This window comes from Rhinolophus sinicus, chromosome 5 (assembly GCF_057876585.1).
Source record: "Rhinolophus sinicus isolate RSI-liver-muscle chromosome 5, RSI-T2T, whole genome shotgun sequence".
Taxonomy (NCBI): domain Eukaryota; kingdom Metazoa; phylum Chordata; class Mammalia; order Chiroptera; family Rhinolophidae; genus Rhinolophus; species Rhinolophus sinicus.
Genome location: NC_142505.1, coordinates 30,538,518 through 30,552,877, shown reverse-complemented (window position 1 = coordinate 30,552,877; position 14,360 = coordinate 30,538,518). Strand labels below are relative to the sequence as shown.

The window sequence follows — 14,360 nt, the reverse complement described above, 5'->3', positions numbered from 1 at the left end:
GTCAGAGAAAGTCTATGGCTGAAAGGATCTTTGAAATCTGGTCCATTCCTGCATTTTACAGATGAGGAAACTGAGTCTCACAGAGAGCGAATGACTTGTCCAACACACACGTGTATCCTAGCAGCTACCGGCAGTTCCAGAGAAATAACCCAAGTGCCCTGAATTTTACCTCAGTGCCTTAGCACGGTGCCACAATACCTCTCAGAGACCATTAGTAAACAGGCAAATTGTGAAACCCACTGACTAGTCAGTGTCCGCACACCACCTTCTAGCTGGGCCTGAACAGGAGAACCTTAGTGCCAATCACCATGGCAGCCAAGGCGACGCACATCAGGCAGCTGTAGTCTTATGTTCAGGGCTGCCCAGCAGAGAAAGTGCAGGCGAAGCAGTTGACTCAGATAATTGAAGAAAAACAAAGAAAAGAAACCATTTACCTCAGACCTCAACTTGGGAAAAACATTTCCAGGGCCCGCCTGTCCAGACAGCCATCTCGGCCTTCCACTCCTCACGTTCTATGGGCGGACACGGAGAGGGAAGGAGCGTGTCACCCAAACCCACACCGCTCCCTCAGGACGCTGCTGCTCCCTGGACACAGAGAACATTGGTCTGTTCCACCATTTACTTTCTCTACCATGACCTTGTCTGACACAGCTCTCGGAAAGACAAACAAAAGGGGAAAGGGTTGTTGTCCTCACTTGGTGGCCCCCTAAATCCTAAACACTAATCTCAGCAGTGAAGACTTTGGTTTCTGGATGACCACAGAGAATTTGGAAGCCTTTTGGGGGCTCTCCCTGTAGGGATGATTTCTGTTCGGGCACAAAGGGGCAACCCTGTTTCAAGCCTCAACAATACTGGCCTACCTCACAGACCCCTCACACCGCGGACAAGTTCAAACACTTGAACAAACCCAGTCACAGGAAAGTGAGAAAACCCCAGTCGGGCAGGTAGGTCTCTACAGGTAGAATGGCCATCGTCACCCCATTCCCTCCAATCCTGGGTCCCCAAGAAGCCCCAGGCCAGGTCTGAGCCTCCTGGAAGGTTCCTCCTGAAGCATGTGTCCCAATAGAGAACTACTAGCTGCAGCAGGAAAGCTCCTGGGGCTTTCTCCAGACTTCTCAGAAAGATACCAAGAGGGTGAGGTGTGCGGCACCACAGGACGAGTGGGGGAAAGGAACGGAGAAGCCTGTCCAACTTGCACTCGTATTTCTTTCTTTTCTCTCTTGTTTCAGACCCCAGCTGGTTTACAGTGCAAAGCCCTTAGCAGCCACGAGGCCTCTCCTTCAGCTGTCACATCTCCTAACACACAGTCACGTTTGTGCTTATGTTGGTTGCCGTGGAGACATAAGTGCAGGTTTGAATGGAGCTGAATGCTCCTGGGCTGGGAGATGGACTAGGGCCAGGTGTATTTTTAAAGCCATGGGGGAAAGCCAGCCACCACAAGAAGAGATTCCTTCCCTGGTCTACATGTCCCTACTTTAGGGACTGATTCACAAATGCAAAATGAATAAAAGCTGAGCCCCTTTTTTTGCCTTAACTTGTCGTATATTTTAAGCAAAGTTATTGTTTGGGTTGTATTTGGGACTTTTGCCTTTTGACACAACTGCATCTTAGGGGCAATTATGTCCTCTTGGCATGGGTACAGACACTGTGAGGTTCTGGAAAAAAATGATAGAAAGGGTTTATATATCATACACCAGAAATTATTTTACGTACTTTATGTTCACAATTAGGCCCCTTAATCTTTGAAACCAATCTGTGAGTTAAAGCCTACTTTTAGCCCCATTTTATAGATGGGGAAACTGAGGTACAGAGTGGGTGATTTGCCTGCCCAACATCACAAAGCGAAGGGAAATACAAGACTTGAACCCAGGCTGTGTGGTACCAGATGCCCAACTCCTGACCACTAGGCTATTCTGCCTCTGCAATGATTTGGGGGTCACAAAGTTCTGATTGGGAATTTTGGCCCTGGCACTGTGTGACCTCAGGCAAGTGACTGCACCTCTCTGAACATTAGTTTCCTCTTTGGTAAAATCGAGGCGAGGGGGGAGTAGGGTAGTAATGGCTTGTGAAATTGTTTTGACAATTAGAAGTCATATTCTTAAAAAGAGTCTAGCAAACAGAAAGGGCTCAGTGCAGGGCAGGCAGCTTTCTTCGTGCTAATGGGGCTCCCAGAGCAACCGGATCCCAGCTCCTGTATCAGAGCAGGGGGTGCTGAGCGTAACTGCCACTGCCCAGAAATGGCAGGTGGGGCAGGCAGGCGACTGTGTGAGGGCCAGCAGAACCACAGCTGCTCTTGGCAAGTATCTGTGGCAGATGCTGTCTCTTCCCTGCCCATATCCCTGAGTGTTCATGAGGCCCTATGGGCTTCCAGCTCCTGCCACAGGCACCTGTGCTTATGCCACAGGGCTTCTCCAGCCATGGGGATTGCTCGGGCAAGCATGTCCCCAAGAGCTGGTGGGTAAATATCCCAGTGCCCCGTCTCCCGGAGCTCCCCAGGAATCTGTTCAGGAATCCCTCTGGTATTGACTGCCTGACCTTCCCTGTCTTGCTTTCCCAAGCCCTACTGGGATCACCTCTCAAATCAAGTACTTGTACCCAAATGAAGACTGTTTATACACCTGTACCTTTGATTCTGATGTCCCTTAAAAAAGCACTTAGGGAACACTTTCCCAGTGGAAAAGGTAACTGTGATAAACTGAATGATGGCCCCCAAAGAGGTCCAGATCCTAACTCCTGGAATCTATCAATGTTACCTTATATGCAGGTGTAATTAAACTAAAAAGTTAAAGTGATTATCTTTAACTTTTGGGGTGATTATCTGGATGGACCCTAAATGTAATCACAAGTGTCTTTATAAGAAAGAAGCAGAGGAAGATGTGACACAGAAGAAAGCAATGTGACCACTGAGTGGCCATGGGAAACTAATACAGGAACTCAGAGAGGCAAACGTGACCAGTGGTTCTCAGAATGTGCTCTGTGGCCCAGCAGCGTCAGCACCACCTGGGAGCTTAGAAATGCAAACTCCTGGGCCCCGCTCCAGACCTACTGGATCAGAAACTCTGGGGGTGGGACCCAGCAGTCTGTGTTTTAACAAACCTTTTAGGTGGTTCTGATGCTGGCTGACCCTGGTTGGACATTAGAATCACCTAGACAGTATTAACACTCTCAGTACCTGACGAAATGCCCCAGCGATGCTGATTTATTGAGTCTGTTTAGCCTGGACACTGGGCTTCTGTAAAGCATCTCATTCTAGAGCTGCACTGTTTCTGTATGGTGTGGCAGCAATGGTTGTGGATCTGAGGACAGTAGGCTTGCATGTGGTGAATGGCAGTGTGGGGGCTTGGCCCTGGATATCTGCAGGGAAAGCCTCCCACCTCTCACACCCACCTCTCTCTGTGTCTGAGCTGGAGATGAATCTACTGCTTTATTCGCAGGATGGGATGGGGAGAAGTGGCAAAGATGGGACCCCTGGAGAGCCCTCTCATTTAAGAACCCTCACTGATTATATTATCTAGAGGAAATATGGGGGGCTAAATCGGAGGAGATGGCTGGGAAGTGCATTATGGAACATTAAACAACAGCTGATCAACATCAGACAGGAATAAATGGCCCATAATCTACTGCCAAAAACATGACTGGTTCCCAAGTGGGGGCCTGGCTGGCTTCCAGTCAGGGGAGCACAGAGCCAGACATCAGGTCCTATAGGACACAAAACGCCTTCTATGGGTCATATCCCACCAGCCAGCTGGAGAAGATTCCGGCACCCAGACAGAATTCATATTCTTCCATGTGACTCACTCCACAGGACTGGTTTTGGGTCTTCTCACCCCCTGTCTCTGCGAACTTGACCCAAACATCACCTGAAGAGCTCCTGCCTGCCTGAGAAATCCTGTATTGGAAGAGGGAAGCCACATGTGTCTGTTTGGGTATAGGGTAGGTGGGTTCCCAATGCCTGAAGGGCATATCTGTGAAGTGGTAGTCTCTGACCCCAGGAAGGCCTCATGCCCCCAAATACCGCGGTTGAAGCTCATCTTACTAGAGGATACTCTGGCTTAGAATTTTTACCCGTTAAAACACAAATACCTTCAAAGGAAAGATAAACCAGTCTCCTGGCAAGTCATGCACACTTTAGTATAGTCACCTCTAATCTTTTGCTAAGAGGTTGGGCATTGCTATCCTAAGGAGAAGGTAGGAGGGAATGGAGAAGAAAGAACCCAGTAATGACTATGTATGGTGCCAGGTGGGTACTAGACTTATTGGGGTGGTCACTTTGTAAGTTACATAGATGTCTAATCAGTATGTTGTACATATGAAACTAATATAATATTGTATGTCAACTGTAATTGAAAAATAAAATAAAAATTTTAAAAGAATCTAGAGTTGAGTTTTCAGAGGATAGAAGGGTAGCCTACGGGAATTTAACAGCTAATATCATTATTTAGCCATGGTCATAAGTAGGTTTGGTCTACATTGGTAAAAGCCCCAGACTTAGATTCAGAGGGCAGGATTCCAGTTTCCAGCTTTCCCACCTATCAGCTGTGTGATCTTGGGCAAGTCACTTAACCTCTCTGAACCTCTATTTCCTCATCTGCAAAGTGGGAGTGATGCCACATCCATCCCAGAGATGCTATGAGAATTACATAAATTGAAGTGTGTGGAAGGTCTGCCTGCCTATAAATATTATTGTCCTTGGGTCTGTGCCAGCACATACTAGAAATTGTACAACTACTGAGCTACATCTGTGAATGGATGTTGGAGCTGAGTCAATCCATAGACCCATAGTGAGCCCAGCCAGTACCAGCCAAACCCAGGCTTGATCAGCTGACCCTTAGTTGACCTACAGACACATGAACGTCAATAATAAGTGACTGTTGTTTAAGCCATTGAGTGTGACTGGTTTATTCCCCAGCGATGGTTAAAACAATATACCCGAGTTAGGATTCCTGACGTTTACAATTTTAGGGCCACGTTCAATAGAAATTATTCTAAAATATACATGACACTTATCTGTCTTCTTAAGCAAAGTAAGCACAATTCCGTCTTTGTCATAGTGAGAGCCAGGTAATGTGCTCTAGGTCAGTGATGCCCCCAGGGGTTAAATACAGAACCGAGGTTCCAGAAATAATTCCAGTCTACTATTCTTTTTGATCTCAGCACTATTCCCTAATTCTTTATTATTTTTCTTGTAATCCATTTTACCAGCTGTCTTTTTTTGTTGTTGTCATTGTGTATATCTTAAGCCTCAGTGCACCGCACGCCTTCCCCCCCTCCCCCCCGCAAACTAATGTGCTATTGCTCATTCACTATGCTTCAAGAAACCTGCTATCTAAGCCTGTTAGAATGGCGTCCAAAGTAAGAGGTAATAGGCTTGGAGTCAGGGCCTGAGGTTGTTTTCTGTGTATCAGATGCATGTGCTTTAGTGCTCAGATTTCTGTCATCACTTTTGGCCTCTTGGATGCTTTCTTGCTCCCTTCCTGGTTCTCCTCTGGGAACCGGCAGTGGAGGTTGCCAGGTAATGCGCATCTGATCCAGATAGCTGGTGCAGTGTCTGGCGTTGTTGGAATACTGTCTTTCCTGGCGAGTGTGAAGGTAAGAAGCAGCCTACACACCTTCTTCCATCCATCACAGCCCTTTTCTGGAGAACTGGGCCTGTGTTGCTTGTATTTCAGCAGTGAGGGACCATGTGTTCCCCCAGTGCCTCTGGGCAGTGTCCTACTTGTCTCTGTGTCCCCGTGTAGCACTTGGTACAGTGCCAGGCATGCAGTAGGCATTCACTAAGGCATGGTGGGTGGAATGAAAAGATCTTCCTGGTGGCCCTTGTTTCCATGTGCACAGGGCTTGTCTTCTTCAGAAGACTAAAAATCTACCAGCTTCTGAACAGAGACTATTTCACATCCAATTGTTGGAAAATATTTTCAAAGGAATAAAGTTCTCCTGTGTCAAGGAAAAGTTACCATTTCAGAACATAAGTTTATTTGTGAACTGTGCTGTCAGGAAACCGTGGCCACGAAATGAAGTGGACAAAGCCCAGTGACTCTATAGGAGAAAGTAGATATTTTTTGTTCTGTTGAGCTGTCACTTTAGTGATTCCCCCCTGGCTCTACCCCATTGTTTTACCAAATGTCTGAAGAGTATGATCCCAACCAGAAGGTCTGGACCTAGCAATTCATGAGGAAGAGCCTATGGGTGTGTGGGCTAGCTATTCTACGTCCCCACGTCCCCCCACTCCAGGGGCTGACCCCAACACTATATCAAGGACCTCCCCTGCCTGGGCAGATTGGGTTTGGCCAACTGCCAAGAGGTGACCAAATTGGAGAAGACAGAGGTTGGAGTATTTCTTCTCCCCTTTCTGGGGTCCCTCTGTGATCCCAGGCCCTGCCCAGGGGTCTCTCCTCCAAGGCCTCAGATCTACCTGAGATGCACTTCCCCATTTCCTCTTCTTGCCTTTTCAAGCGCAGGGGAGGTAAAAAGCCTCCTGGGGCTGCTAATTTTTCAACATTTCTTTTTTGGTTCTCTTAACCCCACCCACACCTCTGAAAGCGGTCCCTTCGTTCAAGTCTGTTCATCAGAACCATCAGAGTTGCTTCTTTCTCCTACTGTTAACCTGACTGGTACCATCTCTACCAAGTCTCACCTGAGAACTGTCTAAGCTGTGCCAGGGTTCTCTCTAGGGCAAGAAGTTCAAAGCAAATCAGAGGCTCTTTTTCCTCTGGCTTTCAGAACTCATTAGCCATTTTGGCTCTGTCTAAATTAAGTGATACAAAATGATGGCGAACTATAATGTACAGATGAGAAAAGTGTTTACTCCTTCATTTACCATGTGCCAGGCACTGTGCTGACCCTGGGGATACAGTGAAAAGGAACAAGATAGACACAATCCCTGCCCACACGGTGCTGACAGTCTCACACCAACGATCTCCGGGAAGTCAGAGAGCCCATCAGAGGCAGGGATAGAACCAGAGGACTGAGTTTCCTTAAGGCCTGGGCCTCCAACAGATTCTCAAAGGAATCTATGGCCCAAACACAGTTACGAACCACCAAGTTAGACCAAATTAACTATGAAGCTTCCCCCTCAAATAGGGCAATAATGACCCACTCACTCCCAGAAGAAGCCTAGCGGTCTCAACTTGAATTTGTGGGGGGCATGTTGGCACCTTCCCCCCCCTCCCGTGGTGGTGCAACCACCCACCTTTCCTGCCCCCTGCCTACCACCCATGAGTCTCCACAAGCCCCATTCCCCCTCCTTCAGTTACTCACACATTTATATTTAGCCCCATGCCCTTCCTTAGTCTTTGCCTCAGGGCCCACAAACACTGACAGCACCTCTCCTTGCTCAGCGGTTTTTATGAATGGACAGGGGTTGGGAGCTAGACTCAGAGACATGCCCCCTCTGAGAGCCCGTGTTTCCAACAAAGGCAGTGAGTGAAATTTCTGCCTCAGTTAACGTATTGATGAGATTCACGTAGGAGCACGTGACTAAAACTGCCATTTCTGGGGAGAGCCAAGGGTGACTGAGGTGATCTGAGGGGGGCGTGAGGAGACAGGCAGCAAAGCCTGGGGTCTGTGTGCCTCCCTCACGCCCTCCGGAAACATTGGCGTTTCCTCAGAAAGGTTGAAATAGGCCATGCTGGTAATCTAATACTTCCCCTGCTCTTGGTCAGACAGGACATGGGCAACAGCCCGGTGCCCTCAGAAAAGGTGACCAGGCTGGCAGAAAAAGCCCCCTTCCCTCCATCTCCCAGTGCTATACCTGGCAGACACCCAGCTCCAGGCCTGGCAGTCACTCTGGAGGCCCCTCCACCTCCCCCCAGAAAGCTCCCTTTACCCAGGGCCTCCCGCTTCCTCATCTGAGGCTGAAGAGAAGTCCAGTGAGAAAGCACAACATGAAAGCAGACAGGGCTGGAGAAACGGAAGACCTAGTCCTGAGGCTGCATGGGGGCCCCTTAGCCCCCCAGAGAATCAACAGGAGTCCCTTTTCATTCGATGGGATGGTCCCGGCAGGCGGCTGACACCACCTGAGCTAGGGCAGAGGCGGGTCTACTCCACAACACCCCCTTTGAGTCAAGCCCCCTTCAGAAGGCGTCACGGATATATTTATAGAAATATCTGGGACTCACTTCTCTCTCACTTGCCTTCCACTCCATCTCTTCTTTTAAGCTCCCCACAATCCCCAAGCAAAATGAAATCAGGCAGCAAATGAGAAGTGGGGGGAGACCCTTTTCTTAAAGGGTGGGTGGCTTTGAGCAGCCAGGTCGGGGCTGTTTGGAACAAGGACAGAAGGGGCTTCCAAGACTAGCTCGGGTGACAGGAAGCTGCCCCGGGTGGCCATCTCCTTTCCAGCCTCCCTCCACCAAGAGTAGAATGGGAACAATATCAGGACATGTTGCAAAACAATCTTCCCTCCTCCCCCAACAGATGGAAGAGAGGAAAGTTGTGGTCATCATTTACCTGCCGAAATTGGGAGGACACTATTGATGAAAGTAGGCTGAGACACCACAAAGCGGAAGAAAAGCTGAAGATAAACTCCCAAAGTCGTTGGATTCAGGACAACCATGCTGGCTGGGGTCTGGAAAGTGTCAAGTTCTCAGCAGCCTTGCCTCCAGGTTGCCGTGGAGCCTTGCTTATCTCTGCTTTTGTCTTCCTAGCGGCTGTTTGCTTTCTCTCTCTCTCTCTCTCTCTCTCTCTCTCTCTCTCCCTCTCTCTCTCTCTCTCTCTCTCTCTCTCTCTCTCTCTCTCTCTCTCTCTCCTCTTCCCGTGCCTTTACCAAGAAAGAATGCCAACCATTTCCCATTAAACCTTCTCCGTACTACACAGGGTTATATTTATCTCAAGCACTGTATCAAATGCCCACATTAAAATTAAGATGTCAGAATTTTCTTTTTTGGAGACTAAGGTAAGTGGTTATTGAAGAAGTGACGAAAAGGCAGCCAAATCTCAATGCTCACTAGAAGCTGTCCTTAAGGGCAGACAGATTTCCTAATCGATTATCCACCAGCATCTACCTGATCGGAACTGAGATCTCCTGCAGCGTCACAGAATCAACTCTTCGGATTCAAACTGAATTTATGTGGAGACAGATCCTTCTGTGATAAATTCAGTCTGTGACATTTTTCACCTATGGGGTGATGAATGTATAGTTGACGTTGGATTTGTTTTCTTTAATCATTCAGTAAAGAGGGAGGTAATATATTTTCAAAAACAGCTCTTTCTATGAAAGAGTGTTTATTCTCTCTCCAGAAGCTGCAAACTTTTTCCCGTGCAAAGCAAAATAAATGAAAAGAGTCAACAGATTGGAAAGTAAACTATAATTGGAGAAATAGCATCATGGACTTCATCTTTGGCCAGACAAAATTCTCCAAATAAAAATCATTGCATCCTTAAATGAATACCTCTTTCGAGTTTAGAAAGCCTGTTATAGAGATGCTTCGATTACTAAAATGATTAAAATAGGAGCCGGCCCCGTGGCTCAGGTGGTTAGAGCTCCATGCTCCTAACTGCGAAGGCTGCGGGTTTGATTCCCACATGGGCCAGTGGGCTCTCAACCACAAGGTTGCCGGTTCGATTCCTCGACTCCCGCAAGAGATGGTGGGCTGCGCCCCCTGCAACTAGAAAATGGCAACTGGACCTGGAGCTGAGCTGCGCCCTCCACAACTAAGACTGAAAGGACAACAACTTGACTTGGAAAAAAGTCCTGGAAGTACACACTGTTCCCGAATAAAGTCCTGTTCCCCTTCCCCAATAAAATCTAAAAAAAAAGAAAAAAAAAAAGAAGAAGAATCCACAGAGTGGTCCATTCTGCTTTAATTTACATGACATACTCCCAGTGCCTCAGAAATGGTTTGGTAATTACTGGACTCTGGGGTCCAGTAACTGACCCTCATTCTGGGGGAAGGTGGAGGCGGGTGAAGGCATAATACAAGGCAACACTCCACACCTCTAGCACCGGATGGGCTTGACTTCCAGCTCTGCTGTGACAGTGGACAAACTGATCTTTCTAACCCTCAGTTTTCCCATCATAAAATGGAAGCATGTTCCCTTTAAAGGTTTGTTGAAAAGGTTACATAAGGGAACATGAGATGATTCATACATGAATTAAAATTTAAGACAGCAAAAATGAAACCCAGGGAGCCATGATATAGATGGGGTACAAAGATGGCCAGCAAAAACCTCTCCCATCCCTGTACGCACACGCCGCTCTTCCCAACAGAGGTGGAATCTATTTCCCCTCTAGTTGAATGTAGGCTGGCCTTGTGACTAGTTTTGACTAATACAATGTGGCTAAAGTGACACTATACCCTTAACAGGCCTGGCAGCTTCTGCTTTTGCCTTTTCTTGGAAGCCAACTGCCACATAAAAAAAAAGTCTAGACTATTGAATAGACCACAGGAAAGAGGAAGCAGCCAGCCCCCCAAATAGCTGACCATCTCAGATGAGGCATTAGACATGAGAGTGATGCCAATTTGGATCATCTACACTCAACGGGGTCTCCAGATGATGGCAGTCACAGAAGTGACCCCAGGTAAGACCAGCTAAGGAACTGCCAAGATGAACCTAGCCCAGATTACAGATTCATGAGCAAATAAAATGGCTGTTGTTTCTGCCTTCAGTGTCCTGAAGCCACAGGATGATGAGATGTTTTCTTATACAGCAATGGCTAACTGATACAAAATTTATAAGAAAAGCTTTTGAAAGCATAAAGCATATACTTGGCGCACATTCATAATTAACAGGACAACTTAAAGAGGAGGCACGCCCATTAGTTGCTCTCAAAATGTGGAACGGAAATTTCTGTGATTGTTGGCTAAACCCAACCAGGAAATTCTAAGGCTTGCTCTTGTTAGCTCTTGAAACCCACAGCCCCAGCACTGGGGTGTTGGCGGCTTGGAGAAAGGTGTAGTCTACCTGGGAGGAAGGTAACTTTTGAGTAACTTGGTGCCAAAATCTGAACTTTCACCGTCCAGCTCAGATTCCTCTTCTGAGTAGCCAGCGTGATTTAGTCCTTCTCTCCGCATACAGATTTCACCACTGACCGTGACGTTGGAACAAATTATATCAGTATGTCCTGCTTGTGACACCTGCTGGGATTGTGTTTGAACTGCTTCTAAGCCACCTTGCGCTGCTATTTAACCTGTGTTAACGTCCCTGAAGATGGGGTGCCTGTGCTATAGCTCTGTGTACCCTCATGACCCCCAGGACTGTCCCCGTCACCTAATAATAGAACTTCAACAATGTGAGTTCAATTTGATTGAATCACACCAAATCACAAAATAAAAGAAAGTAGGAAAAGTGTCATAACTTGATGTTCCAGCCACAATGAGCAACTTGCATTTCCCAGAACCCCTTTGTGCCTTTGCACATGTAACTGGCTGGCACAGGCCTGGTACAAGGGAGGGCTTTGATGAGTATGCTGAGAAAGTGAGGGTCTGTGGACAGACTGCCCCCCTGAGCTGAGGCCTGCATAAGGGATGCTGAACGTACACATTCAGGCCACTGGGGGGCGAGTCACTGCTGACGCAAGTTACTACAGGAATCTCTACCCTTTCCGGAGGCTCCGGCACAGAGGTATTTATAAGGCCCCAATACTTATTAAACAGTTTTTTTGTAAATTTCCATTTCCCAAGTACCATGCATTTTATAAGCCTGTTTCTTATGAGGTGACCCTAAGTGACTGAGGCAGAAATTATCACCTTTTCTTCAAACCCTTTTGGAAGGACTCTTAATCTTTCAAAATCCAATAACACAGGCTATTAGAATTTTCCAGAAGGAAACTATTGGAGATTTGTAAAAGGCTTACACCAATAAATCTAGTCAAAGTTAGAGCCTTCCTGCTCAGGCCTTGTAGGTGGGAGTGTATACTAAAGAATAATCCGGCGGTATCCATCAACGCTTAACATGCACGTGCCATTTCTCGGCGGTTTAGGTGCAAGGATGCTCATGACAGCCTCAGATTTGAAACAGCCTGACGCTCAATGAATATGAGATTGGTTGAATTAATCACAAAACCTCCATTCAATCAAACATTACACAGTCATGACAAAAAATAAGGCAGTCTCTGCAACAAATGATACTAGAAAAATGGATCTTTCATATGCAAAGCAAACGAAAATGAAGCTTAACCATTACCTTGCCCCATACATAAAAATTAGCTCAAAGTAGATCATAGACCTAAATGTAAGAGCTAAAACGATTAAACTTCAAGAAGAAAACAGGACAAAATCATAGTGGCTTTGGATGAGGCAAAGATTTCTCTTTTTAAACTAAAAAAGTTTTCAATAAAAATTTCACATATTTAAGGTGCACAACATGATGTTTTGATATACATATACATTGTGAAATGATTACTACAGTCAAGCTAATTAACATACCCATACTTCATATAGTTAACCTTTTTTTGCAGTGAGAACACTGAAAAACGAATCTAGAAAATTTCAAGTATACAATCCTGTATTAACTATAGCCACCATGCTGTACATCAAATCTCTAGAACTTACCATCCTACAAAACTTAAACTTTGTACCCTTTAGCAATATCTTTCCATTTTCCTTAACCCCCTACCCGTGGGTAACCATCATTTTACTCTGTTTCTATGACAAAATACTTCTTTTTTTTTTTTCTTAACTAAGACCCAAAAAAGCACAAACCATAAAAAATGTTAAATTGGACTTCACCAAACATTTAAAACTTCTGCTGTTCAAAAGACAATGTTAAATTGAAAAACCAAGCCAAAGACTGGGAGAAAATATTTGCAAAACATATATGATAAAGGACTTGTATTCAGAATATATAAAGAACTTTTACAACTCAATAATAATAAAACAAACAACCCATTTGAAAGAACTGGGCCAAAGGAGTGAATAGATACTTCACTAAAGCAGACGCATGAATGGCAAATAAGCACAGGAAAAGAGGCGCAACATCATTAGTCATTAGGAAAATGCAAATTAAAACCATGGTGTAATACCACTACATACTACTTGAATGCCTATAATTTAAAAGACTGACAATTCCAAGTGTTAAAACCAGAAACAACCCAAATGGCCATCAAGTGCTGCATGGATAAACGAATTGTGTACAGGGCAACACTACTTAGCAGTAAAATGAACTACCGAAATCAGAAACATGGATGAATCTCAAATGCATTAGGCTGAGGCCAACACAAAAGGCTACGTACTGAATAATTCCATTTACATGGGATTCTGGAAAAGGCAAAATTATAGGGATAGAAAACAACAGGTCAGTGGTTACGAGGGATTAGGGCTATGACAAGAGATTTGACTGGAAAGGCACCTTTTGGTGGTGACAAGTGTGTCCTGGATTTTGGTTGGATTGCTTGTTTGTCTACTTTGTCCAAACTCATCAAACTGTAGTCTTACAAAGGGTGAGTTTTATTTTACATAAATTTTCCCTTAATAAACTTGACTTTAAAAAAATAAGAAAAAGATATTTCATGTTTATACACTGACCTGGAAGGTTGTCCATGGAATACTGTTGAGTGAAATCGGAAAGTTGCAGTGCCTCTAACCAAATATATGAACAAACGAACAAATCTACTTACCAATTATTCACATGTGCAAAGAGAAAGACCTAGAACAATGTACACTACATGCTTGGGGATGGAAGTACGTGCGATGAGGGAGAAGCAAGGAAAACTTTCCTTTTCAACCTTATACACATTTGTATTATTGGAAATGTTTACAATGAGCATTATTTAATTCGTAATTTAAAAATAAAAGGATTTTGAAAAATCAAATCAAATTCTTGCAACCTTAGGAGTAAAGAAGAAGGAAGACAGGGAGAAAGGCATCTTTCCTGCACGTCGGTCCAACAAGTTCCTGCCGACATGCTGAGAGGGGCACACAGACCGGCTTGGGTTGGTTGGCTTTGGCAGAGAACAGAGCTCTGAGCCTGGTCTTTCTGGCCCAGAATTAACCATGATTCAGTTACGAAGCTGCAGGAGCAAGAGGGAGACAACACTGGGCAGCTGAGAAGCCCTGGGAAAGCCCCTCCTTGCAGCTCCCTGTCAACTCAAGCTTAAATCAGAGCCAGGAGTGATGGAGCCTGGCAAAGCAAAGGAAAGATTCATCAGGGAACCAGAAGAACTAATAAGTCTAATGAGACTAATCAGACTCACCCAGACACTGAGCCTGCAGTTCCATCTCCAGGGCAGGGAGCTCGGTTGTCCTCACTTTTAAGAATGAGATTTGCACTGGGCTGGCCTTGAGCCACCTGGATGCAATCACAATATGACAATAACTTACCCAATACAGTGTTTCCCAAACTGCTGGAGGTGTACCCATTCTAAGAGATACTGTGTTTTTTAAGAAGCAGAGGAGTTCACCTACACTGAGAACCGCTGCCTA

General features: G+C 45.7%; 1 protein-coding gene across 6 annotated transcripts in view; it reads right to left on the bottom strand.

Moving 5' to 3' along the window:
* COLQ (collagen like tail subunit of asymmetric acetylcholinesterase) overlaps window positions 1-14,360 on the bottom strand; it is a 66,947-nt gene that overhangs the window by 41,689 nt on the left and 10,898 nt on the right. For 5 of the 6 annotated variants that reach the window (XM_088798320.1, XM_088798321.1, XM_088798322.1 and 2 more), the window contains one exon: window positions 14,132-14,226. In XM_088798320.1, coding sequence (XP_088654446.1) covers window positions 14,132-14,156 — 25 coding nt within the window. In that variant the 5' untranslated portion in view covers window positions 14,157-14,226. Of the gene's footprint in view, window positions 1-8,448; window positions 8,675-14,131; window positions 14,227-14,360 lie in introns of those variants that run through there. The other variant, XM_019725977.3, reaches the window with a different exon arrangement.